Below are 23356 nucleotides of genomic sequence, written 5' to 3' on the forward strand. Positions count from 1 at the left end.
GTGACCATCTAGACCAGGGCTGCCCAACTTTGGAAGCCCCGGGGGCCACAATGATACTCACAGCACATGCTGAGGGCTGCAACTTAAGTGTGGTTGCAGGTGTATGCAAATATATATGCAAATATATGCAAATAGCTTCTTTCACACTGATGGGCAAGGATACAAAGATTAAGGCAAGACCACACAACACACAGGCCCCGTTTAAGTCAGTTCTGCTGAGAATAATAAAACGCAACATTTCCCCGATTTCCAGCCACAGGCCAGCACTTCTACTGAGCAATGACAGTCCAGGGATTTAGTTACTAAAACACATCTCAACTGAAGACCATTATAGTGACGACTTTTTTATTTCGGCTCCCACCCGCGGGCCACACATTGAACCCCACGTAAATCCAAACTGCACCCCGGGCCGCACACAAACGGGTCACGGGCCACGTGTTGAGTAGCCCTGATCTAGATCATTGTTGCAACCACTGTTCTATATGCGCAACGACTGGTGTACAAGCCATGGAAGGTGTCTCTGGGAAGGTTCGGGGTCTGGTCTGCTCCCCCCAGCTGTTCCTGCTGAAGCTGCAGCAGCCATGGAGAGGCGCTTCTCACCTGGCCTCAAGCTACTGCAGTTGTCCTCCCTCTCTGGGGCACCTTGCACCCTGAGACCCCCAGTCCCAGCCCCACCCCACCCCAGAGGAATGATGAAAACCAAAACTTATTTGAGTTAAGGGCCTGAGCCACGCCAGGTAAACACTCTAGTATATAAACACGCTGTCAGCACATGTTGGGCAGCAGTGAAAATGCAAATTATTTGCGAGAGATTCTGCTCTGACAAATTTCTGGCCTTGAAAAAATGTTGGTAAAAAGGTTGATCGGTTTCAACGTTTCTGGCTCAAAAGGCCTTTTTGTTTGGAAAATAAAAGCCCTACTTTGGGTTACAACAGAAAAGGTTGAAATTGAAACAGAAAGTTTTATGTTGTGAGGACCGGAAGCCCCGTCTGTTCAGTTTGTCCGTTCACAGCTAACGTGGGGAAGGGACTTCTTTTGCCTGGTTTATCTTAATGGACGCTGATGTGACAGCCAAGGGCTTTGGTAATTTTTCATCAGACACTGATGAAATCAATAAATGCCCAGAAAATGGTTTGGTTTCATTGAATCAGCTTGTTGAATGGAAATCGGTTTTGTTGGAACACCTGCGCCTAACTCTAAATCAGGTCCCAACACCTGAGAGTCGCTTAAAAACTGTGAAATCTGTAAAAAGTAAATCCAGGATGAGGTCTGATGCTGAAGCCATCGCGGGTCATGTTTTCCGATGTTTCTCTAGAGAATAAAGCTTGAGACACGATTGAAATGAAAATGGGTGAGAACGGAGGTTTTTCAGCTAATCACATGACTCCAGGAGCTCAGGTCTTCACAAAAAGCCAAGTATCACCAAAATGTCCAGTCCTTTTGGTGCATTTCCTGCTCTGACCTGAGACCCAGTACAGTCTTATCACTCGGGCTGTTTACTCCCTCAGCGTAGGTGGCTACCTGCTCTTCCTCAGGAGAGTCCTGCGATTAGGGCTTTTGGGGTGGTCCAGAGTCTATTCTCTGAGGGTATGTCTACACTAGAAAGTTAGTTCGAACTAACGGACGTTAGTTCGAACTAACTTTCCTATGCGCTACACTAGCGCTCCGTTAGTTCGAACTTAATTCGAACTAACGGAGCGCTTAGTTCGAACTAGGTAAACCTCATTTTACGAGGACTAACGCCTAGTTCGAACTAGCTAGTTCGAACTAAGGGCTGTGTAGCCCTTTAGTTCGAACTAGTGGGAGGCTAAGGCTTCCCAGGTTTCCCTGGTGGCCACTCTGGCCAACACCAGGGAAACTCTATTGCCCCCCTCCCGGCCCCGGAGCCCTTAAAGGGCCACGGGCTGGCTACTCACTTTGTGCCAGTTGCAAGGCTGCCAGCACCCGTGCCTGCACAGCCTGCACCTGCCACAGGATGAGCCAGCCATCCGAGGGCTCCCAGCCCTCCACTGCTCCCCACGACCAGCCTGGCGGCTCCCGGGAGCCTGCCCGGGGGCGCAAAAGGCGGGCGCCCGCCTGGTCAAGTGCGGAGATCGTGGACCTCATCGAGGTTTGGGGGGAAGCCTCAAATGTCCACGATCTCCGCACTAGCCACAGGAACGCGGCCGTCTATGGACGCATGGCTGCCAGCCTGGCCGCCAGGGGCCACCAGCGCAGCCGGGAGCAGGTGCGCTGCAAGATTAAAGACTTGCGGCAGTCCTACTCCCGGGCCTGCCTGCCAGAGGCTGACCCGGAGGCCTGCCCCCACTTCCATGCCCTGGACCGCATCCTGGGGCCTCATGCCGTCCCTGCCCCCCGGGACGTGATTGACCCCGGGGCAGAGGGACCGCTCCTGGACACCGAGGAGGAGGAAGAGGGCTCTGAGAGCCAGGAGCCTGCCGCCAGCCTTCCCAGGACCCGGGACCCCCGAGGCACCCCACAGAGCCGCTCGCCTGCATCATCAGAGGCCGGGGAGGCGTCCACCTGTGAGTACCCTCGTGTTCCCCTTATGTGTACGGGGGGCTGGGGCGAGAGGGAGCCCCGGGACCGTGCGCCTGGGCCTTGCCCACTACGGAGCAGCAGCTGGGGATCCTGCAGGGGCCCTGGCCTTGCAGAGGGGAGCTGGGTTTCACACACCTGGGCCCCTGGGGTAATTGACCGCTGGTCTTCTTGCACCACAGCTGCAGCACCGGGGACTGCAGGGCGCACCACACCGCCTGCAGCAGCCGCCCGCGCCCGGGCAAGCAGGACAGCCAGGAACCAGGAGGAGTACCAGAGGCGGCATCTCAGGTTCCTGGACCGACAGCTCCGTCTCCAGGACCACTGGGTCCAGGAGGACCTCAGGCTGCGCCAGAGGAGTCTGGAGGCCCTGGAGGAGCAGGGCCGTGCCCTGCGAGGCCACCTCCAGAGCCTGCTAGACCGCTTTCCATTTCCTCCTCCCCCTGCTCCCCCTCTTGCTCCCCCTGCTCCCCCTCTTGCTCCCCCTCTTGCTCCCCCTCTTGCTCCCCCTCTTGCTCCCCCTGCTCCCCCTGCTCCTCCTGTTCCTCCTGCTTCCGCTCCTGCTTCCGCTCCTGCTTCATCCACACCCCCTGTCCTCTCTGCCCCCCCCTCCACAACCATTCCCCACCGACGCCCCCGGACCCGCAGTGTGGCGAGACGGGAGAGGCACCCAGACTCCCACCCCTGAGCTTTCCTTTCCCTTCCTCCCTTCCCTCCCCTCCCCTTCCAGCTCCCTCGTCCCAGGTTTCCCCCTCCCTTCTCCCACCTTCATTCCTCCCTCCCCCCACCCCAGTTCTGTGAAATAAACAGACGTTTTTGTTTGAAAAACAGGTGTCTTTATTGTACAGTAGATAGGGAGGGGAAAGGGGAAGGGGGGGGGTAGGGTGGAAGAAGGCCCCGGTGGGGCATGCAGGGAGAGGTCAGTCCTCCTCCTCCTCCACCTGGAAGCTCTCCCGCAGGGCTTCCCGGATCCGGATGGCCCCCCGCTGGGCTTCCCGGACGGCGGCGGTGCGGGGCTGACCGTAGTGTCCAGCCATGCGGTCAGCCTCAGCCATCCAGGCTGGCAAGAAAGCCTCCCCCTTCCGCTCACACAAATTGTGGAGCACACAACATGCCGCCACCACGGGAGGGATGTTGTGCTTGGCCAGGTCCAGACGGGTGAGGAGGCATCGAAAGCGGGCTTTCAGTCGCCCGAAGGCCCCCTCCACCACGATGCGGGCCCTGCTCAGCCTGTTATTGAAGGCCTGGCGGGAGGGATTGAGGTGCCCCGTGTAGGGCTTCATGAGCCAGGGCTGCAGTGGGTAGGTGGCATCCCCCACCAGGCACACGGGCATGTCCACGTCCCCGACCCTGATGTGGCGGTCGGGGAAGAAGGTCCCGTCCTGCAGCCGCTGGCACACGGAGGAGTTCCGGTACACCCGTGCGTCGTGTGCTTTGCCGGACCAGCCCACATTTATGTCCGTGAACTGTCCCCGGTGGTCACACACGGCCTGCAGGATGACGGAGAAGTACCCCTTGCGGTTCACGTACCGGGAAGCCTGGTGTTCCGGGGCACGGATGGGGATGTGCGTCCCGTCGATGGCCCCCCCGCAGTTGGGGAAGCCGAGGGCGCCGAATCCCCGGATGACGGCATCCGGGTCGGCGAGGCGGACCACCCTGCGGAGCAGCACCCGGTTGATGGCCTTGACCACCTGCGGAGAGAGACACAGCAAAGCGTCAATCAGTGGGGCGCCCGGGTGGCTGGGAGCATTCATGCCCTGGCAGTGCCCCGCGCCCCACTCCCGGAAGCAACCCCCCTGGCGGCGTGTAGTACGGCCGGGACAGCCCAACCCCTCCGGTGCGGGGCGCCTTCGCCTCCTCCCGCCCCCCCCTTTGTCCCTGGGGCGGCCCATCCCCTCCTCGCAGCCCCCCTCCCCCCCGGCTCGGTGGCCGACGAGCGCCGTACCTGCATGAGCACTGCTCCGACAGTGGATCTCCCCACGCCGAACTGGTTCCCGACGGATCGGTAGCTGTCCGGCGTGGAGAGCTTCCAGAGGGCGATGGCCACCCGCTTCTGGAGGGGAATGGCGGGCCTCATGCGAGTGTCCCTTCTTTGCAGGGCAGGGGCGAGCCACTCGCAGAGCTCCAGGAAGGTGTCCCTCCTCATCCTGAAGTTCTGGGTCCACTGTCGGTCGTCCCAGCGCTCCAGGACGATGCGGTCCCACCAGTCGCTGCTGGTGTCCAGACGCCAGATGCGGCGGGGCACGCCGGTGCCGGGGCGCCGCCGCGGCTCCTCCACGGCCCCCAGGGCGGCCAGGCGGAGAGGCAGGGGGCTGACGTTCCCCAGGTGGTGCCAGGCAGCCTCGAGCCATTGCTGGCAGGCTTGCAGCAGCAAGTCCAGAACGTGCACCAGAAGGTGCAGGGCGAGCCGTGGCTCCATGTTGCCACCTGCGGCGGTCCCCCCCGAAGGGAAGCACCGACACAGACGGGCACAGAGACCGACGCTTTGCTGTCCCTCGGCGAGGTTGGCAAGCAAGCAGGAAAAGCTGAGAACCGGCTGTCCAGGGGGGGTCCCTTTAAGCACGAGCCTCAGATAGCCTCAGACAGCAGCCACACAAAGCAACTGCTGACCTGATGCCCTGCCAGAACCGGTTTCAGCTGCCCTTAAATGCCCCCCTGCGTCCAATCAGTGTGGACGCGCTAGTTCGAACTAGCAAAACGCTAGTTCGAACTAGTTTTTAGTTCTAGATGCGCTAGTTCGAACTAGCTTAGTTCGAATTAACTAATTCGAACTAAGTTAGTTCGAACTAGCGCTGTAGTGTAGACGTACCCTGACTTCCTGGCAGGCATGTCCCCCAGGGTGGACTCGACAAAAGCTCCTTAGGTGCCTAAATCCCAGTTACCATCCACAAAACTCCTGCTGCAGCCCGTTTAAGTGCCCTTCCTCATGTGGCACCTATGTTTTCATGAGATGGTGCCAATGTTGCTGTTTGGGGCTGTGCCTGCTGCTACCTTCCTCGAGGAGAGGGTACTGGTGCCCCGTGATCAGAATGTGGAAGACCTAGTTAATATCCCCCTTCTTTTTCCCGAGGGGGAGAAAGGATTTGACCCGGCTTCTCCCGCCTCGTGGACACCGACTCCGGGAGTGCTCCCAGTCTGGTGTACCCCCGATCGCTCTTTGGATTGTGGTGCGAGCGTGCACATCGTTCTTGCCACCACTGTGATGTGATCGCACCAAATCTTGCGCAGCATGAGCCAAGTGAGGTGCCTATCGACAGCCGATGCTTTGCTGGTTCTGTTTGTGAAGCTCATGGGCCGGTCTCGCTGTTGTATTTGGAGTTGGGCCTGGTGGCGCTGTACTTGCATTCTGGCCTCTGGGGATAGAACAAGAAGCAAGGGGCTTAAACTGCAGCAAGGGAGGTTTAGCTTGGACATTAGGAAAAAGTTCCTAACTGTCAGGGTGGTCAGACACTGGAATAAATTGCCCAGGGAGGTTGTGGAATCTCCATCACTGGAGATATTTAAGAATAGGTTAGATAAATGTGCATCAGGGATGGTCTAGACAGTATTTGGCCCTGCCATGAGGGCAGGGGACTGGACTTGATGACCTCTTGAGGTCTCTTCCAGTTCTAATGTTCTATGACTCTGGGAGACGTCAGCAGGCTTGGCCAAGCTATTGTGAAAGGGCAGCTAGTCAAGTGAATAGCAGCAGGTCACTGCCAAGGCACCTTAAGTGGAGCCAATCCACAGATGAGGAACTTTGATGTGGAAAAAGTGAATAAGGAAAAGCCATTTCCTTGTTCCCATAATTTAAGAACTAGGAGTCACCAAATGAAATTAATAGGCAGCAGGTTTAAAACAAACAAAAGGGAATTTTTCTTCACTTAGTGCACAGTCAACCTGTGGAACTCCTTGCCAGAGGAGGCCAAGACTATAACAGGGTTCAAAAAAGAGCTAGATAAATTGATGGAGGTTAGGTCCACCAATGGCTATTAGCCAGGATGGGTAGGAACAGTGTCCCTAGCCTCTATTTCTCTGGAAGTGGGGGACAGGGGAGGGATCACATGAGAATTCCCTGTTGCGTTCACTCCCTCTGGGACATCTCGCATTAGCCACAGTTGGCAGACAGGACGCTGGGCTTGATGGACCTTTGGTCTGACCCAGTCTGGCCGTTCTGATGTCCAGACCAGCAGGTACACGATGGCTGCTAAGAACCGAGTCATGCATGGACCTGCGACTTGCTCATGTGCCAAACTCCGTCTTGGGAGGGACTTTCACTCCAGGAAAACAACGGGATTCCCTCCACACGGGCAAGGGTGTAAAGAGAACCCTGCAGATTCCTCCATCTTATTTATTTTTTATTTTATTTAAATATTTTTACCCCGCCTTTCTATTTAAAATATTCAAAGCGGCTTTGCTCCAGCCCATCACCTCTTTTCTCGTAATATGTTTCCTTTCACAAGTTGACTCTCTGACTTTTCTTTCGTCATTTTTATCATCATCCCTTTAGATGCTCAAGCACCGGCCCAGCGCGCTCTTTTGGGTCAGAGCTGAGGTATAAAATGGGGCTGGTCCTTTGGGATGGGGAAGGCCTGTTTGGTTTGGGTGGAATTGAATGATAGAACCATAGAGCTGGAAGAGACCTTCGAATGCCATCAAGTCCAGCCCCCTGCCCAAGGCAGGACCAATCCCAACTCAATCAACCCAGCCAGGGCTTTGTCAAGCCGAGACTTAAAAACTTCTAGGTTTTCATCCCCTCTCAGCTGGGTAAGGAGGGGCTGGCGGTGGCACTGGGGTGTCTAAGGAAATTACTTGGGTGACTTCTTGCTGGCCAGTGTGGGGAACAGACGTGCTCGGTGTGGCTGGTTTGGTGCGTGAGAGTGGAAGACATAAGAACGGCCGTACTGGGTCAGACCAAAGGTCCTTCTAGCCCAGTATCCTGTCTGCCGACAGTGGCCAGCATCAGGTGCCCCAGAGAGGGTGGACTGAAGACAATGATCAAGAGATTTGTCTCCTGCCATCCCTCTCCAGCCTCTGACAAACAGAGGCCAAGGACACCATTTTATCCCCTGGCTAATAGCCTGTTATGGACCTAACCTCCATGAAATTATCTAGCTTCTCTTTAAACTCTGTTATAGTCCTAGCCTTCACCGCCTCCTCTGGCAAGGAGTTCCACAGGTTGACTACACGCTGTGGTCCTCTAAGACCTCTAAGCTGGGATTATACGTCTCTCAGCAATTTGCCCTGATTTGATCTCAGTAGTGCCCCCAGAACTTGTTATATTACACCCCCAATAATCTAATCTGGGGCACAGCCAAAGGGCTTGTGGGAGGGTGGAGAGCAGTGAGCAAGGGGCAGGCAGAGAAAAGGGACAGAGTGGGGCTGGAAAGAGGCAAAGCAAGAGTGGGGCTTTGGGGAGCAAGGGCAGGGCCTCAGGGGAGGGGATGGAGTGGAGGTGGAAAAAGTGGAATATGGGTGAGGCCTGGGAAAAAGGAGGGAAGTGGGGGCAGGGTCTCAGGGTGGAGGCATGGGTGGGAGAATACCCCTGGGGAAAAGTAAAAGTCCCTTTCTCTCGCTCCTCCTCTTTCTCCATCTCTGGCCCAAATGTATTCTCCTACAGAGGAACAATCATGGGGCTCGAGAGAGAAGAATCAGAGAAAAGTACAAAGTCTCAGCGGGGTAGCTGCGTTAGGCCTAAGAACATCAGAATGGCCAGACTGCATCAGACCACCTGTCCTTCTTGCCCAGGGTCCTGTCTGCTGACAGCCAATACCAGGTGCCCCAGAGGGAGTGAACAGAAACAGGTAATCCTCAAGTGATCCTTCTCCTGTTATCTATTTCCAGACTCTGACAAACAGAGGCTAGGGACACCAGTCCTACCCATCCTGGTTCATAGCCATAGATGGACCTAACCTCCATGAATTTATCAAGTTCTTTTTTGAACCCAGTTAAAGCCCTGGTCTTCACAACCTCCTCTGGCAAGGAGTTCCACAGGTTGTGTGCTGCGTGAAGAAAAACCTCCTTTTGTTTCTTTTAAACCCACCACCTATTCATTTCATTGGGGGACCCCTTTGTGATGGGACCAAGTAAATAGTGTTTCCTTATTCACTTTCTCCGGACCTGTCATGATTTTATAGACCTGTATAAGTCTATAACTGTAAAAGGCATGAGCAGTCCTATGGCACCTTGGGGAGTAACAAATATATTGGATTGTGAGCTTTCCTAGGTAAACCCCATTTCATCCAATGAGTTGGAGACACAGAAAGGTAGGACTGGAAGGGATCTCAAGAGCTCATCTAGTCCCGTCCCATATGCTCATAGACTTTAAGGTCAGAAGGGACCATTATGATCATCTAGTCTGACCCCCTGCACAGTGCAGGCCACAGAATCTCACCCACCCCTCCTAGAATAATCCTTTCACCTATATCTCAGATATTGAAGTCCTCAAAAGGTTTAAAGACCCCAAGATGCAGAGAATCCTCCAGCTGTGATCTGTGCCCCATGCTACAGAGGAAGGGGAAAAACCTCCAGGGCCTCTGCCAATCTACCCTAGAGGAAAATTCCTTCCCGACCCCAAATATGGCGATCAGCTAAACCCTGAGCATGTGGGCAAGACTCACCAGCCAGACACGCAGGATGCTGAGGCAGGATGAAGTATTACCTTTCAGGGATGGGCTAGATTAGTGTTTCTCAACCTTTTTTATAAAGTAACCCTTAAAAAATTCTAAGTACCCCCAGTACCTACAGTTTTCAGACACACATTTTTTTTTCTACCATTGCAACGCATTTCTTTAAACAACTTAATCATAGCCGGGCAGGTGATGAAATTGTTGGGTGTAAAAAGGACAAAAATAATAAAGCGCTGTAAAACTTACAACCAAAATGCCGTTTTCTCCATATTTCAGTTATGATGGCATCCACCCACCCCCCAGACTTCTCTCGAGTACCCATAAGGGCACTGGGTAAGATGTTTGTTTCACCTGCTCCTAAAAACCTCCAGTGATGGAAATTCCACCTGCCTAGGTATTTGGTTCCAGTGCTTAACCTCCTCTTCCACATGATGCTCACCCCAGTCCGGACTGTGTGTGCTCATAAAAAGCAAGTTGCTGTGATTCTCATCTGTGAGCAAAAAACCCATGGGAAATACATTTCAACTTTCTCCCAACATCCACCTGTTTAATCCACACAATCCCGGGGCTCACACCTGTCAATTTCAGCCCTCAAGGTGCTGGAGGGCCTTAGGAAAAGGGAGCTGAAGGGAATGTCAGACACTTGGAAATACTCTCGCTCCAGCGAGTCACAACAAACCTCAATGGCTATCTCTGGGTGCTTGCCGCTTCAGCAAAATCAAGCAGCGTGCAAAGGACAATGAGTATTTAAAAGGGACGCCTCTAGCCGAAAGGGCAGAATCTTTGCAGAGCGTTTACTCGTGTTTAACACAGAAACCCTGCTACACCACCATGAATTGCTGTGCCGCATTTGGGCAAGGGATCCTCAGACCTAGCCTCCCTTCAAGAAGAACTAATGTTAATGATCAAAGCGTTCTGAAATCCGCACGCTCAGGGAGGGGACCTTGAAAACTCACGTGTCCTGAGGGGCTGAGATCGAAAGGGTGGTGCCAACTGGGGGTCATTTAATTAAGTGTTCCCCCACCCTGCGTATATGGGGAGAGGCCTTCAGATCCAGCCTGCCCATATATTGGGAGTTGATTTTCATAGACTCCAAGGCCAGTGACTTGCCCCAAAATTCATTCCTAGAAAAACATTACATCTTGACTGAAAAACGGCTAGTGGATGCCGGGAGGATGTATCGGCATTTTGGTGCCTACCACTCATTGACTAAAGATCAGTGAGGATGGGATTTTCAGCATGGAAAAGAGACAACTCGGAGGAGGGGGGGGAGAGGGGATATGACAGAGGTCTGTAAAACTATAGCCAGTGCGGAGAAAGTAAACAAGAGAGTTTTGTTTACTCCTTCCCATACCACAAAACCTGGGGCAGAAAGGGGAGTCACCAAAGGAAATGAAGAGGCAGCAGGCTTAACAAAAGGAAGACTTTTTTCACCCAAACACACAGGCAACCTGTGGAACTCCTCGCCAGAGGATGTTGTGAAAACCAGGAGTTTAACAGGGTTCAAAAAAGAGCTAGATACATTCATGGAGGTTAGGTCCATCAATGGCTTTTAGCCAGGATGGGTAGGGATGGGGTCCCTCGCCTCTGTTTGCCAGAAGCTGGGAACGGGTGACAGCGGAGGGGACACTCGGTAATTCCCTGTTCTATTCACCCCCTCTGGGGCTCCTGGCCGACAGGCCACAGTGGCCAGAGAGGACACTGGGCTAGCAGGACCTTTGGGCTGACCCAGTCTGGCTGTTCTTACGTGGGAGGTGGGGTAGGGTTTAATTTGCGAGGGTGTGTCTGGCTGAGCGGGGAGGCTGGCCGTGGTGCCTTCATGCTGCGGTTTGGGGGCAGAAGGGAGGGGGCGTTGGGCCCTGGGTTTCTGGCTGCAGGAGGAAGTGGGTGCCTTGTGTTTAGGCGTGTGTGTTGGGGAGCAGGGGGAGTTGTCGCAGGGTGGGGGGGGGCAGCAGAGGGGGGTGCTCCTTGGGTGGGGGTGCTCCTTGCTGCGGGTGCCAGGGGGTGCGGCTGTAGTGAGGCTTTTTCTGGGGTGTGTTGCTGTGGGAAGGGGCCCAGCCTGAGCTGGGTGGTGCTCTGGGGGTCTCCTGATGTGGGGCCTGGCTAGAGGCAACAGGGGGTGACACTTTAGGGGTGGTCGCAGAGCAGTTCTCTGGGCAGGGGTTCCTGCTGTGCTCCTTTGCTGGGGCGATGGAGGGGGGTTGTGGCGCTGGGACTAGGGTGCCGGGGGGGGGGGTGGACCATGCACAGCCCCATGTGCATCCCAGCTAGGGATGAGTGGGGTGCTGCTTGGGGTGGGGGATGGGGGTCCTGGCATGAGTCTTGTGGGGGTGGCTTTGAGAGTTGGGGGTGCCACTCAGGGGGTCCTTGTGGGGTGCTGCGCTAGGCAGGGGTGGACCCTTGCTGGGGGGCAGAGACCCCAGGGTGGTTTAGGTGTTTTTGGGGGTTGCTACTGTGCAAGGATGCTGGGAGGGGGTGTTGCACTATGGGAGGAGCAGTGTGAGTCCTTGCAGGGGGGCTGCTCAGGGTTTTTGGGGGGCTGCTCTCTGAGGGGTCCCTATGTGGGGCAGGGGACGGTGTGAGCCCTTGCAGGGGGGCTGCTCCCCGAGGGGTCCCTGTGTGGGGGGTGGGGCGGTGTGTGAGCCATTGCAGGGGGGGTTAAGGGGCCCAGTGCAGGGGGCGGCGGTGTGAGCCCTTGCAGGGGGGGCTGCTCCTCGAGGGGTCCCTGTGCGGGGGGGCGGTGTGAGCCCTTGCGGGGGGGCTGCTCAGGGTTTTTGGGGGGCTGATCCCCGAGGGGTCCCTGTGCGGGGGGGGGGGGGCGGTGTGAGCCCTTGCAGGGGGGGCTGCTCAGGGTTTTGGGGGGGCTGCTCTCTGAGGGGTCCCTGTGCGGGGGGTGGGGCGGTGTGAGCCCTTGCAGGGGGGGCTAAGGGGCTTTGGGGGGCTGCTCCCCGAGGGGTCCCTGTGTGGGGGGTGGGGCGGTGTGAGCCCTTGCAGGGGGGCTGGGGCCCAGTGCAGGGGGCGGCGGTGTGAGCCCTTGCAGGGGGGGCTGCTCCTCGAGGGGTCCCTGTGCGGGGGGGGGGGGGGCAGTGTGAGCCCTTGCGGGGGGGGGCTGCTCAGGGTTTTTGGGGGGCTGCTCCCCGAGGGGTCCCTGTGCGGGGGGGTGAGCCCTGCAGGGGCCCTTTGCAAGGGGGGCTGCTCCTCGAGGGGTCCCTGTGCGGGGGGGCAGTGTGAGCCCTTACGGGAGGGGCTGCTCCCCGAGGGGTCCCTGTGCGGGGGGGCAGTGTGAGCCCTTGCAGGGGGGCTGCTCCCCGAGGGGTCCCTGTGCAGGGGGGCAGTGTGAGCCCTTGCGGGGGGGCTGCTTAGGGTTTTGGGGACTGCTCCCCGAGGGGTCCCTGTGCGGGGGGGCGGTGTGAGCCCTTGCAGGGGGGGCTGCTCCCCGAGGGGTCCCTGTGCGGGGGGGCAGTGTGAGCCCTTGCGGGGGGGGCTGCTTAGGGTTTTGGGGGGGCTGCTCCCCGAGGGGTCCCTGTGCGTGGGGGGCAGTGTGAGCCCTTGCAGGGGGGGCTGCTCAGGGTTTTTGGGGGGCTGCTCCCTGAGGGGTCCCTGTGCGGGGGGGCGGTGTGAGCCCTTGCAGGGGGGCTGCTCCCCGAGGGGTCCCTGTGCGGGGGGGCGGTGTGAGCCCTTGCAGGGGGGGCTGCTCCCCGAGGGGTCCCTGTGCGGGGGGGCGGTGTGAGCCCTTGCGGGGGGGGGCTGCTCATGGTTTTTGGGGGGCTGCTCCCCGAGGGGTCCCTGTGCGGGGGGGCGGTGTGAGCCCTTGCGGGGGGGGCTGCTCAGGGTTTTTGGGGGGCTGCTCCCCAAGGGGTCCCTGTGCGGGGGGGCGGTGTGAGCCCTTGCGGGGGGGGGGCAGGGGGGGCTGCTCCCCGAGGGGTCCCTGTGCGGGGGGGCGGTGTGAGCCCTCGCAGGGGGGGCTGCTCCCCGAGGGGTCCCTGTGCGGGGGGGCTGCTCCCCGAGGGGTCCCTGTGCGGGGGGGCAGTGTGAGCCCTTGCGGGGGGGGGCTGCTCAGGGTTTTTGGGGGGCTGCTCCCCGAGGGGTCCCTGTGCGGGGGGGCTGTGTGAGCCCTTGCGGGGGGGGCTGCTCAGGGTTTTTGGGGGGCTGCTCCCCGAGGGGTCCCTGTGCGGGGGGGCGGTGTGAGCCCGTGCAGGGGGGGCTGCTCCCCGAGGGGTCCCTGTGCGGGGGGGCGGTGTGAGCCCTTGCGGGGGGGGCTGCTCAGGGTTTTTGGGGGGCTGCTCCCCAAGGGGTCCCTGTGCGGGGGGGCGGTGTGAGCCCTCGCAGGGGGGGCTGCTCCCCGAGGGGTCCCTGTGCGGGGGGGCGGTGTGAGCCCTTGCGGGGGGCAGGGGGGGCTGCTCCCCGAGGGGTCCCTGTGCGGGGGGGCTGCTCCCCGAGGGGTCCCTGTGCGGGGGGGCAGTGTGAGCCCTTGCGGGGGGGGCTGCTCAGGGTTTTTGGGGGGCTGCTCCCCGAGGGGTCCCTGTGCGGGGGGGCGGTGTGAGCCCTTGCGGGGGGGGCTGCTCAGGGTTTTTGGGGGGCTGCTCCCCGAGGGGGTCCCTGTGCGGGGGGGCGGTGTGAGCCCCTGCAGGGGGGGCTGCTCCCCGAGGGGTCCCTGTGCGGGGGGGCGGTGTGAGCCCTTGCGGGGGGGGCTGCTCCCCGAGGGGTCCCTGCCGGGGGGGCGGGGAACCCCTCCCCGCAGCCCAGCCCCGCACGCCGGCCGGCGGCATCAGTATTCAGCGGGGTGCGCCGCCGGCAGCTCGGTGCGTCCCCGCCCCCGGCCCCCGCCCCGCCCGGCGCACGATGTCCGCTCATCACCATGTGAAAGGCGGGCGGCCGGGCGGGAGGTGCGCGGAGCCAGCCGGGGAGGCGACGGGACCCGCCGGGCGCCCTCCCTGCAGCCGGGGCAGCTGCGGGCCGCCCCAGCCAGCGCGGGGGGGTCTATGGAGGCGCCTGCCGGCCGCTGCCCCCCGCGCCCCGAGGCCACGGCGGATGGTCGCCCCCCCGCGGGACGGAACGGAGCCGCCAGCCGCGGCCCCCGCAGCGGCCCGGGCACCTGCCCCTCTGCCCTGGGATCCTGCCATGCCAGCCGGGTAACTGTCCTCGGGCTGCGGGCCGGGGGGCGAGGGGCAGGGCGGAGTGCGCGGGACGGGGGGCTGAGTATGTGGGGCGGGGGCTGGGGGGCTGGATAGATGGAAACAGGGGCTGAGTGAGTGGGGCAGGGGCTGGGTAGATGGGAACAGGGGGCTGTTTATGTGGGGCAGAGGTGCTGGGGGCTGGATAGAGGGGGTGTAGGGGCTGAGTGGGACTGGGGGGCTGGAGGGGGTAGGGGCTGTGGGGCAGAGGTGCTGGGGGGCTGGATAGAGGGGTGCAGGGGCTGAGTGAGTGGGGCAGAGGTGCTGGGGGACTGGATAGAGGGGTGCAGGGGCTGAGTGAGTGGGGCAGGGGTGCTGGGGGGCTGGATAGAGGGGTGCAGGGGCTGAGTGAGTGGGGCAGGGGTGCTGGGGGGCTGGATAGAGGGGTGCAGGGGCTGAGTGAGTGGGGCAGAGGTGCTGGGGGGCTGGATAGAGGGGTGCAGGGGCTGAGTGAGTGGGGCAGGGGTGCTGGGGGGCTGGATAGAGGGGTGCAGGGGCTGAGTGAGTGGGGCAGGGGTGCTGGGGGGCTGGATAGAGGGGTGCAGGGGCTGAGTGAGTGGGGCAGAGGTGCTGGGGGGCTGGATAGAGGGGTGCAGGGGCTGAGTGAGTGGGGCAGAGGTGCTGGGGGGCTGGATAGAGGGGTGCAGGGGCTGAGTGAGTGGGGCAGGGGTGCTGGGGGGCTGGATAGAGGGGTGCAGGGGCTGAGTGAGTGGGGCAGAGGTGCTGGGGGGCTGGATAGAGGGGTGCAGGGGCTGAGTGAGTGGGGCAGAGGTGCTGGGGGGCTGGATAGAGGGGTGCAGGGGCTGAGTGAGTGGGGCAGGGGTGCTGGGGGGCTGGATAGAGGGGTGCAGGGGCTGAGTGAGTGGGGCAGAGGTGCTGGGGGGCTGGATAGAGGGGTGCAGGGGCTGAGTGAGTGGGGCAGGGGTGCTGGGGGGCTGGATAGAGGGGTGCAGGGGCTGAGTGGGGCAGGGGTGCTTGGGGGCTGGATAGAGGGGTGCAGGGGCTGAGTGAGTAGGGCAGGGATGCTGGGGGCTGGATAGAAGGGGTGCAGGGGCTGAGTGGGGCAGGGGTGCTGGGGGGCTGGATAGAGGGGGTGCAGGGGAATGAGTGAGTGGGGCAGAGGTGCAGGGAGCTGGGGGCTAGATAGATGGGAAGGGGGGCTGATTATGTGGGGCTGGGGGGTGGATAGCAGGGCTGAGGGGGGCTGGAGGATAGATGGGATGCTGGGGGCTAAGGGGGCTGGGGATTTGCGGGCCTGGGGGGCACAGCTGGCATGGAGGTCTCTGGGAACTAGTGGGGTCTGGATAGAAGGGGGAGCAGGGAGCTGACTAGGGGGCAGGGTGCCTGGCTGGGGACGTGGGGGTCACATGGGTGATGGGGCATTGGGTGTCTGGGAGGCAGGGGGGTCGGCCTGGCGTGGTGGGCACCTGGAGGAGGTGTCCGGAGAGAGGATCTGGGGCTGATGGTGTCTGTGGAGGGTTCTGTGGGGTCACATCTATGGGGGGGGGGGGTCCAGGCAGGGATGCACCTGGACAGGGTGCCCAGGGGCAGGCAGGGCCTACGTGCAGGAGCGGAGAGGTCTGTCCAGGGCTGCTCCCCTCCGGCTCCAGAGCACATGGCACCGACAGCATGGGGAGGGGGTGCCCTGAGCTGTGGGTCCCGACTTTAGCGGGGCCCCTCCTGCCAGTGAGGACACGGGCAGGGTGGAGGGGGCTCAGGCTCGGTGTGTTTGCATGAAATGGACCCGACCCCCCTTCCCCCGTCACTCCCATCCACACGCCCGCCTCTGTCGCCACCATCCCATAAGTCCTCCACCCTAGGCCCTGCCCCCCTGGGAGGGAGGGGGCAACAGAGCCCAGCCCCTGCCAAGATCCGCTCAGGCATATCTGGTGGGGTGCAAAAAGCCCCCCCCCCAATGAGCACTGACCTGCGGCTGGGAAACTTCCCCACCTCCCCGCTCACATCGCCCCGGACGTGGGGGTCGAGCCCAGCTCTGCCCCCGGATGCTGCGTGGGCAGCTCCCCCCCCTGGGTGTGGAGGGAGGGGCTGGGGGAGCAGGACTGCAGGGGGCTTTGAATGGGAACTCCCCCCCCCCCCCCCGGGGCTAGGCTGGATGGGTGCAAAGACCCACGGCAAGAGGTCTGGGGAGTGGGCATCACCTGGAGGTGTGGGGGGGAGGGGGTGGGGGGAGGGGGCAGGGCGTTGAGACTCGAAGGGTCTGAGCCGAAACCCCAGCCCCGCTCTGAGCTCCAGGCCCCTCCCAGAGCCGGCCGGAGAGCAGCTCCGGCTGGCAGTGCCAGGGATCCCAAGGATCTGGGCACAGCCTGGGCAGCGCACTGCAGAGGGGATGTCTCAGCAGGTGAATCTTGCCCCTTCACCGGGCCCTGTCGGGCACCCCCAGAGCTCCCCCGCAGTCACGTCCGCTTGGATGCCTGGGTGCCAGCTGGGCAGCGTCACCTTCCGCTGGGGCCAGGCGGGGGAGGGTTCCTGGCCCCGGCTGGTCACCTGCTGCACCCTGAGTCTTTCCTGGTCCACATGGGCAGAGCCAGGGCGGGGCTGGACTGGCTATCCAATCCAGGGCGTTATCTCTCGTAAAGCACAGATCCCGACCCTGGCTTCTCTCCTGCTCCTTATCCTGGCCAGCAGCTCCCCAGCGGGTCCCAGCCTGAAAGCAGCCCCTATAACCTCGGCTCTGTTCTCTGGGGCTTTGTGCAGCCTATGAGGCCAGAGTTTGGCCCAGCCTGCCCCCTTCTCCATACCAGGAATTTGGGGTCTCCCTGGCTGCAGCAGGGCCTGGGGAGGGTTCCCACCTGCCCAGCGTGTTCTGAGCCACAGTCGAATTTCCAGGGTTTCTCGGCTTTGGCTCGTCCTGCCTGGGGAAAGGGAAGGTCAGGACCTGTCTCTTCTGTACCAGGAGGGGCCGTTCTGACCTGAGCTCCTCCCTGGCGCAGGCCAGGGAACCTCGCCCCAGGATCTCGGCCTCCAGCCAGGTCTGAGGGTCGAGCCCGAGCGGAGCGTTTGGGAAGAGGCGTCCGATCGCCACGTAGACTTGGAGCGACAGCCAGTCCACCTGCGAGCTGTTCCCAGGGTTAATCACCCTTCCCTGGCACCAGCGTCCTGTCCAAATTTCTCCAGCTGCCCCTCTTGGCTGTGGGGAAAGCAGGAACAGCTGGGCTGAGATTGGAGGGGGAGGAACTGGCCAACCTTGGGGCCTTGTCTGTCCTAGCCAGAGGCTGGGGTCTAGCAAGTCCGTCCCACAGCTGTTCTCAACAATCTCCTTTCCAGAGCTTAGCCCACCCCCTCACTTAGTACCAAACAGGGGCGGGAGACAGCTCTGGAGAGGAGCAGACCAGGCGGCTTTGGCAGGGGGGAGGGGTTGCTTAGAACAGAACAGGGCTGGGGGGCAGGACTCCTACCATCAGGGCACCCTTTATCCCTTCTGACCCTGGACTAGAACCCAGGGTCCTGTCCTTCCCAGGCGAGCTCCCTATCCCCTAGGCCACAGGGAAAACTACCCCACCACCTTACTGTCAGGGTGCTCCTGGGTTCTAGATTCCGCCGAAGGACCCGCTGTGATGCCTTGGGCTAGTCCCTTAGCCTGTTCCCTGATTTGTGAAACACGGATGTCCGCCTAGCCCCGGACGGCGCTGCTGCCGTGTGTCCCGTGCTTGGAGATCCTCGCCGGGGGAGCGGCGGCGGACATGACCCGCACGTTTGTGGCAATGGCTCGGCTAGCGCGTGCGTGCAGCCCTGCTTGGCTATGGATCATAGCCCCCATACTGCGCAGAGCTGGGGAAGACTCTCCTTGAGATCAAGTGGCAGTGTGAGGGGAGTGGATTCGACGGCACAGGGGAATGTGGCGTTCCAGGAGCCGGCTGGCGTCTATTCAGTGACATGCAGCAGCCATAGAAAGACCATCTGTGATTCCGTGGGCAAGATCTTTGTTCTTGGTGCTGCTGCAGGAGACAGAGGATGGGGCTGGAGGACGAAGCGGGCGGGTGCATCGGTTTTGCTGCTAGAAAAATTCCCAGGAGCCTCTGAGGATTCCTGGGGACCCAGAGGTCCTGCTGTCCGGACAGGGCAGATGCAGCCAAGTTGGTGTACTAGCGTGGTCTGGCGGAGATTCCCAAGGGGACCCTCTAGCCTGGCTCCTGCCCCCTTCCCCTCCCGACTGTCCTGGGGCGTCTTCACTAAGGCCCTTTGAGTTTTGCTTTAAGAGTTGGGGCTCCATGCATCACAGGGCCCGTTTCTCTGCTGTCTCGTTGGACTCGAGGGCTCCGCGTTCTCCCAGGGGGGCTGTGAACTCGCAGGGTGGAACGTGGCACGTCCTGCCTCCGTGGCCTCCGATTTTGCCCCTCGTTTCTCCTACCGCTTGCTCGTAGCCCTGGGCCTTCTGCAAACCCTCCAGCCACCACACAGCAAGCTGAGGGGCAAATAGCAAAGCCCCTCCCCGTGGGGGGGGGGATCGTCCCGGGGGCTGAAAAGCCGGAGCTGGTCTCCCCCAGGCCCCTCTCCAGCGTCCGGCCGTGGCCGGCCTTGCTAGTGGCAGGCTGGCATTGGTATGCACAGAGGCAGGCGTCCTATTGATGAGCTCAATTTGCTATGCGTGAGAGGTGTGGGCTCGGATTGGTATGTGCGAGAGGGTGCGAGTGCGGTGGGGCGTGCGGGCGGATCGGTATGCATGTGCGCGCGTGGCGGGGACGTGGGCCAGAGCCGCTCGGTGGCTGCGGGTGGGTGGAGGCTGCGGGCGCCTCTCTCCCCAACCTGGCTCTCTTCTGCATCCCCCGGGCCTGCAGGGAGGCTGGAGGCAGGGGCACCAGGCGGCAAGCCCGGAATGCAGAGGCAGATGTGGCATCCGGGGTCTGACCGGCACCCGGCTGGCGGAGGGGCGCCCGCAGGCCTGGCTGGCGCAGCGGGCAACAGCAGAGTCTGTCTGGAAATGAGTCTGCTCGGGACGCGGGAGGCCAGATTTTTCTAAGGTGCAGTTGGGTCGTTTTCTCTTTCCGGGAGTTGGCGGCAGGGAAAGCAGATCGGGGAGTTTCCCGTCCTGCAACCGGTCCTAGACACCAAGGAGCGGTGTGTCGTGTTCGTGCTCCCTGCATGACAAGGGGGGTTGTTTCAAAAAACAGACGGACAAGCCTGGTGTGAATCGAAATGAGGTGCAATCTCAGAGCCATTGAAATGTTCTCCTTTGCCCCCTTTTCATCCCAACTTTTTGGTGTGGGTTTGAAACCGTCCTTTCTGACATTAGCTTCCACTTACGGGCTGTCTAGATGCCACCCTGCTGTTAATTAATTAATCAACCAGATCTGGTCCCTGGGCTTTGTTACAAACAGACTGCAGCGTCTTGCTAACTCCGAACTAGCTTCGGTGTAAGTTCCTAGCAAGTGATGATTAAAAAGAAAAGAAGACAAACTCTTGTCTTTCTTCCCTGCTGTTTGAGGCAAGTCCTGAAAACAATCCGTGCAAAAGATCTATCGCTCTGCCGAATGGAAACACATCCTGTGATTTTTCTGATGGGGAAAAATCGAGATTTTGAGTTTCCCCCGACTTGAAAAAGAACACTCCGTAACCTCTGTGGGTTTGTACCGAATGCTGTGGATTTTAATTATAACTCCCGCTCAGGAGCCGGCAGTAACTGAGCTAAATTCATGTCATAGTTTATGCTAATATTTTTGCAATTAGGGGCTTTGAGAAAGATCTCTCTTGAATGCTTTTAGCTTCTTGCCTTGTTCTGATCAGAGACTTTATTTAAAAAAAAAAAAATCTTGCCACAAACTTGGGGCTGCGAGAAACATGCCGGACAGGAAAGGTTTGTGTGTGAAGATAACGGCTTGTTTCATTCATGCCGCGGAGGTGTGATTTTTATTGAGGGTGTCTCACATCCACACTGTGGAGGTAGAGCATCAACTCTGCCAGGGGCTGTCCACGATTTACTGTGTGACCTAGGCTATGGTATCCGACAGTTTGTCCGGTCCCTGCCCGTCGCTCTGCCCCCTGCCTAGGCTAGTGCGACGTGTGTGCACAATGCCCGTGCCTTGCACTGGTGTAAACGCACGAAGGTGCAGGCTGGTGGCAGACTCAGACCCCACAGAATCAAGGGAAGCAATAAAAAAACCAACCCGGGGAAAGATGCTGCATTGCAGTTTCTACGCTTAGAGTCTCTTTCGCTCCTCAGAGCAGTTCCAGGTTGGGCCAACCTCGCACGCCCCTCTTGCTTTGGCTCTGCCCCCTAAAGGGAGCTCTGTCTTCGGCCGTCAGGCAGAGAGGGTGAAGGGGACCTGTTGGCTTATAGGCTGTGGGCCTTTCGCAGAGGGCAGGGCCTTGCAGCGAGACTTCTGGCTCTCGACTTTCAAGATCCCCGGGCAGCAGAACTCTTTGCCAGCCTGTTTCTGAGCAGTTCCTTGTTTTGTGGGATCTCCGTTTGGTTTTTAACTCCGGGGTCCTGGAGCAAAAAGCGGCTCAGAGTTCACACAGCTCCTTAGAGCATTAGCAGCCCCATCGCCAAGGTCTGCAGTGTGAGATTAGGGGGACTGTATGAAGGTTGATTTTTTTTTTTTTTTTTTTTTAAGCACCTGATCTTGTAAAGTCGAAGGAGCAGGTCCTCACTGTGCATGTGAAGTCGACGGAGTGCGTCCCCAGCAGCCTTCGACTTCAACAGTGATGCATTGTGGGTAGCCATCCCACAGTCCCTGCTGCCCCTTTGCATTCTGGGTTAGGCTCGTTAAGCGATCGGTTCCTTGTCGCTCGCTCCCAGCGTCAGCTCACTTGCTGATCGCCCTCCTCTGTGTGTTCCCTTTGATGCATCCGTTGCTGGCCGCTGTCGGCAGACAGGATACTGAGCTAGGGGACCTTTGGTCTGACCCTGTCTGGCCGTGCTTATGTTCTTCTTTGTCACCCCAAAACAATAGCTCTGAGGTGGGGCTGTCCCCCACGTGCTCTGCAGTGAAGGCCGATGCAAGGAATTTACTCGGCTTCTCTGCAATGGGTTTGTCTTCTCTGAGTATTCCTTAGCGCCCTGACCATCTAGCGACCCATGTTCCCTCCATCCATGTGCAGAATAAATTTTGTCATGTGCACGAGGCATGTGTGAATGTGCAACACCAGTAGAAACACAAACCTGGCTGTGGGGGGCTCTGCTAATCAGCTGGGCAGCATTGGACTCGGATTGTCGTGCAGGCTTCCTGCAGCTGAACTGGTGACGGCAAGTCTTGCGGTTAGTTTTTACGTCTTTAGCAAGTTACTTCTCACGTTGTCTCTCGCCTGCTTTGTTAAGCTTTGACACTGGCCCGGCGGGAGCGAGTTCCAGTTATCCTCACTGGGGTCTGACTTCCAGATCCGGGAGCCTGCCTCTGCCTCTCCCCGCCTCCAGGACTGTGCTGCTTAGACCTTGGAGCAGAGACCGTCTTTGTGTTCTGTGTGTGCAGCTACCGTAATACACCTAACAGCATTCACATGTACACAGCAGGATCCTGCTCCAGGGCAGGGTGCCAAGGGGCTACCGTAAAACACCTAATAGCCATCTGCATGTATGGCACAATGGAGTCCTGCTCCATGACCTGGGTGCCAAGGGGCTACCGTAAAACACCTAATAGCCATCTGCATGTATGGCACAATGGAGTCCTGCTCCATGACCTGGGTGCCAAGGGGCTACCGTAAAACACCTAATAGCCATCTGCATGTATGGCACAATGGAGTCCTGCTCCATGACCTGGGTGCCAAGGGGCTACCGTAAAACACCTAATAGCCATCTGCATGTATGGCACAATGGAGTCCTGCTCCATGACCTGGGTGCCAAGAGGATACCGTAAAACACCTAATAGCAATCTGTATGCATAGCACATGGCACAATAGGGTTCGGATCTATGACTGGAGTGCCAAGGGGCTACCATAATTCACCTAATATCAATCAATAGAGTGCATGGCACAACGGGATATTGATTTATGGGGCACAAAGGGGCTACCGTAATACATCTAAGAGCAAGGGCTGTGATTAAGGCTTCTGGGTGCCTGATTATACAGATCATTGCAGTTAATAACAGGGCTGTTCTGGGTGTAAACTGGGACAAATGTTGCTGGCCCGGAGCCCTGCATGGGACCTGGGTGCTCTGTTTCTCTACTTCTAACGCTCAATGCCTCTCTTGGTGTAACAGTCACTCAGTGCCCCCAAGGGTGTTGGAGCCTATCCCAGCACTGTGTGTTCCCTGCCATCAGCTGGGACATGTTCCCTGGGGTATGCCTGGCCATCTGGGCCCACTGCAGCTGGGCCCCAAAGGCCGAATCTGGGGAAGGGGAGCCAGCTGCACCTCGGTGCTTGATGAAAGGCTCTGACTAGCTGCGAGCTCTCCCGCGGCCTGTGGGGGCTCGGTATGGCCAGCCTGGAAGGGCTGCTTCCACCAGCACCTTTCACCTTTTCCCCAAAAATTTTTTTGCAGGGAATTAGTAACATAAAATTGACTGCCTTTTTTGTTCAGTGTTTGTACATGGCTGGCCACAATGGTCTCCTGGTCCCAGACTGGGGCTCTTAGGTCCAACTGCAACAAGCCTAATAATCATTAAAATGTACAGCTCCTGGCGCAATGGATTCCTGGTACCGGACTGGAGCTACCGTAATTCTCCTAGTAGCAATAACATAATAATGACTCCCCTTTGGAAGTGCCCTATTCTGGTCCCTTTGCCTGTGTGGACGATCCTTTCGTCATGCTGGATGTGTCTATGCAGTTGTGGCCATACACTGGCTAGCTCTGATCGAGCTAGTACGCCAAATGCAGCCACATGGGCTGCAACGGTAGGAGTGGCATAATGGCCTAGCCCCGAGTATGATCCCTTCTTCAGCCTGGGTACTCAGGGCAGCCTCCCCTGCCAGCCCCACCACTGCAGTGGCCTCGCTACTTTTAGCACAGAGTAAGGATGGGGAGGGTCTATTGGAGCCATGATCTGGAGCAGAACGAGAGATGGTGAGTGTCGTGCGTAGCCGGTCCACTTGTGCAAAGTGGTAGGGAGACCACCACCTTCCCAGTTTGCACTGGGGCCTGG

The 23356-nt window shown here is 59.2% G+C and overlaps 2 protein-coding genes across 2 annotated transcripts in view; both read left to right on the top strand.

Annotated features, from left to right (window-relative positions):
* The first annotated feature begins 1811 nt into the window (after positions 1 to 1811).
* LOC149523162 (uncharacterized) lies at positions 1812 to 3317 on the top strand. Its single transcript, XM_089769934.1, has 2 exons — positions 1812 to 2525; positions 2721 to 3317. Exons 1-2 carry the CDS (start codon positions 1976 to 1978, stop codon positions 3224 to 3226), a joined length of 1056 nt encoding a protein of 351 aa, XP_089626060.1. The 5' UTR covers positions 1812 to 1975; the 3' UTR covers positions 3227 to 3317.
* A 10739-nt stretch (positions 3318 to 14056) lies between these two features.
* The window catches only part of NPAS1 (neuronal PAS domain protein 1), a 119199-nt gene continuing 109899 nt past the window's right edge, over positions 14057 to 23356 (top strand). Inside the window, exon 1 of the mRNA XM_075915360.2 lies at positions 14057 to 14278. The gene's annotated coding sequence lies outside the window, so the exon portion shown is untranslated. The remainder of the gene's footprint in view (positions 14279 to 23356) is intronic.

Source organism: Pelodiscus sinensis, chromosome 18, assembly GCF_052426305.1.
Source record: "Pelodiscus sinensis isolate ZL-2025 chromosome 18, ASM5242630v1, whole genome shotgun sequence".
In the NCBI taxonomy this organism is placed as follows: Eukaryota; Metazoa; Chordata; order Testudines; family Trionychidae; genus Pelodiscus; species Pelodiscus sinensis.

Bases quoted from the DNA above. Each gene is read 5' to 3' on its own strand.
- LOC149523162 (XM_089769934.1), top strand. From the start codon at position 1,976: ATGAGCCAGCCATCCGAGGGCTCCCAGCCCTCCACTGCTCCCCACGAC. The intron at 2,526-2,720 runs GTGAGTACCCTC...CTTGCACCACAG, and splicing joins GGCCGGGGAGGCGTCCACCT to CTGCAGCACCGGGGACTGCA.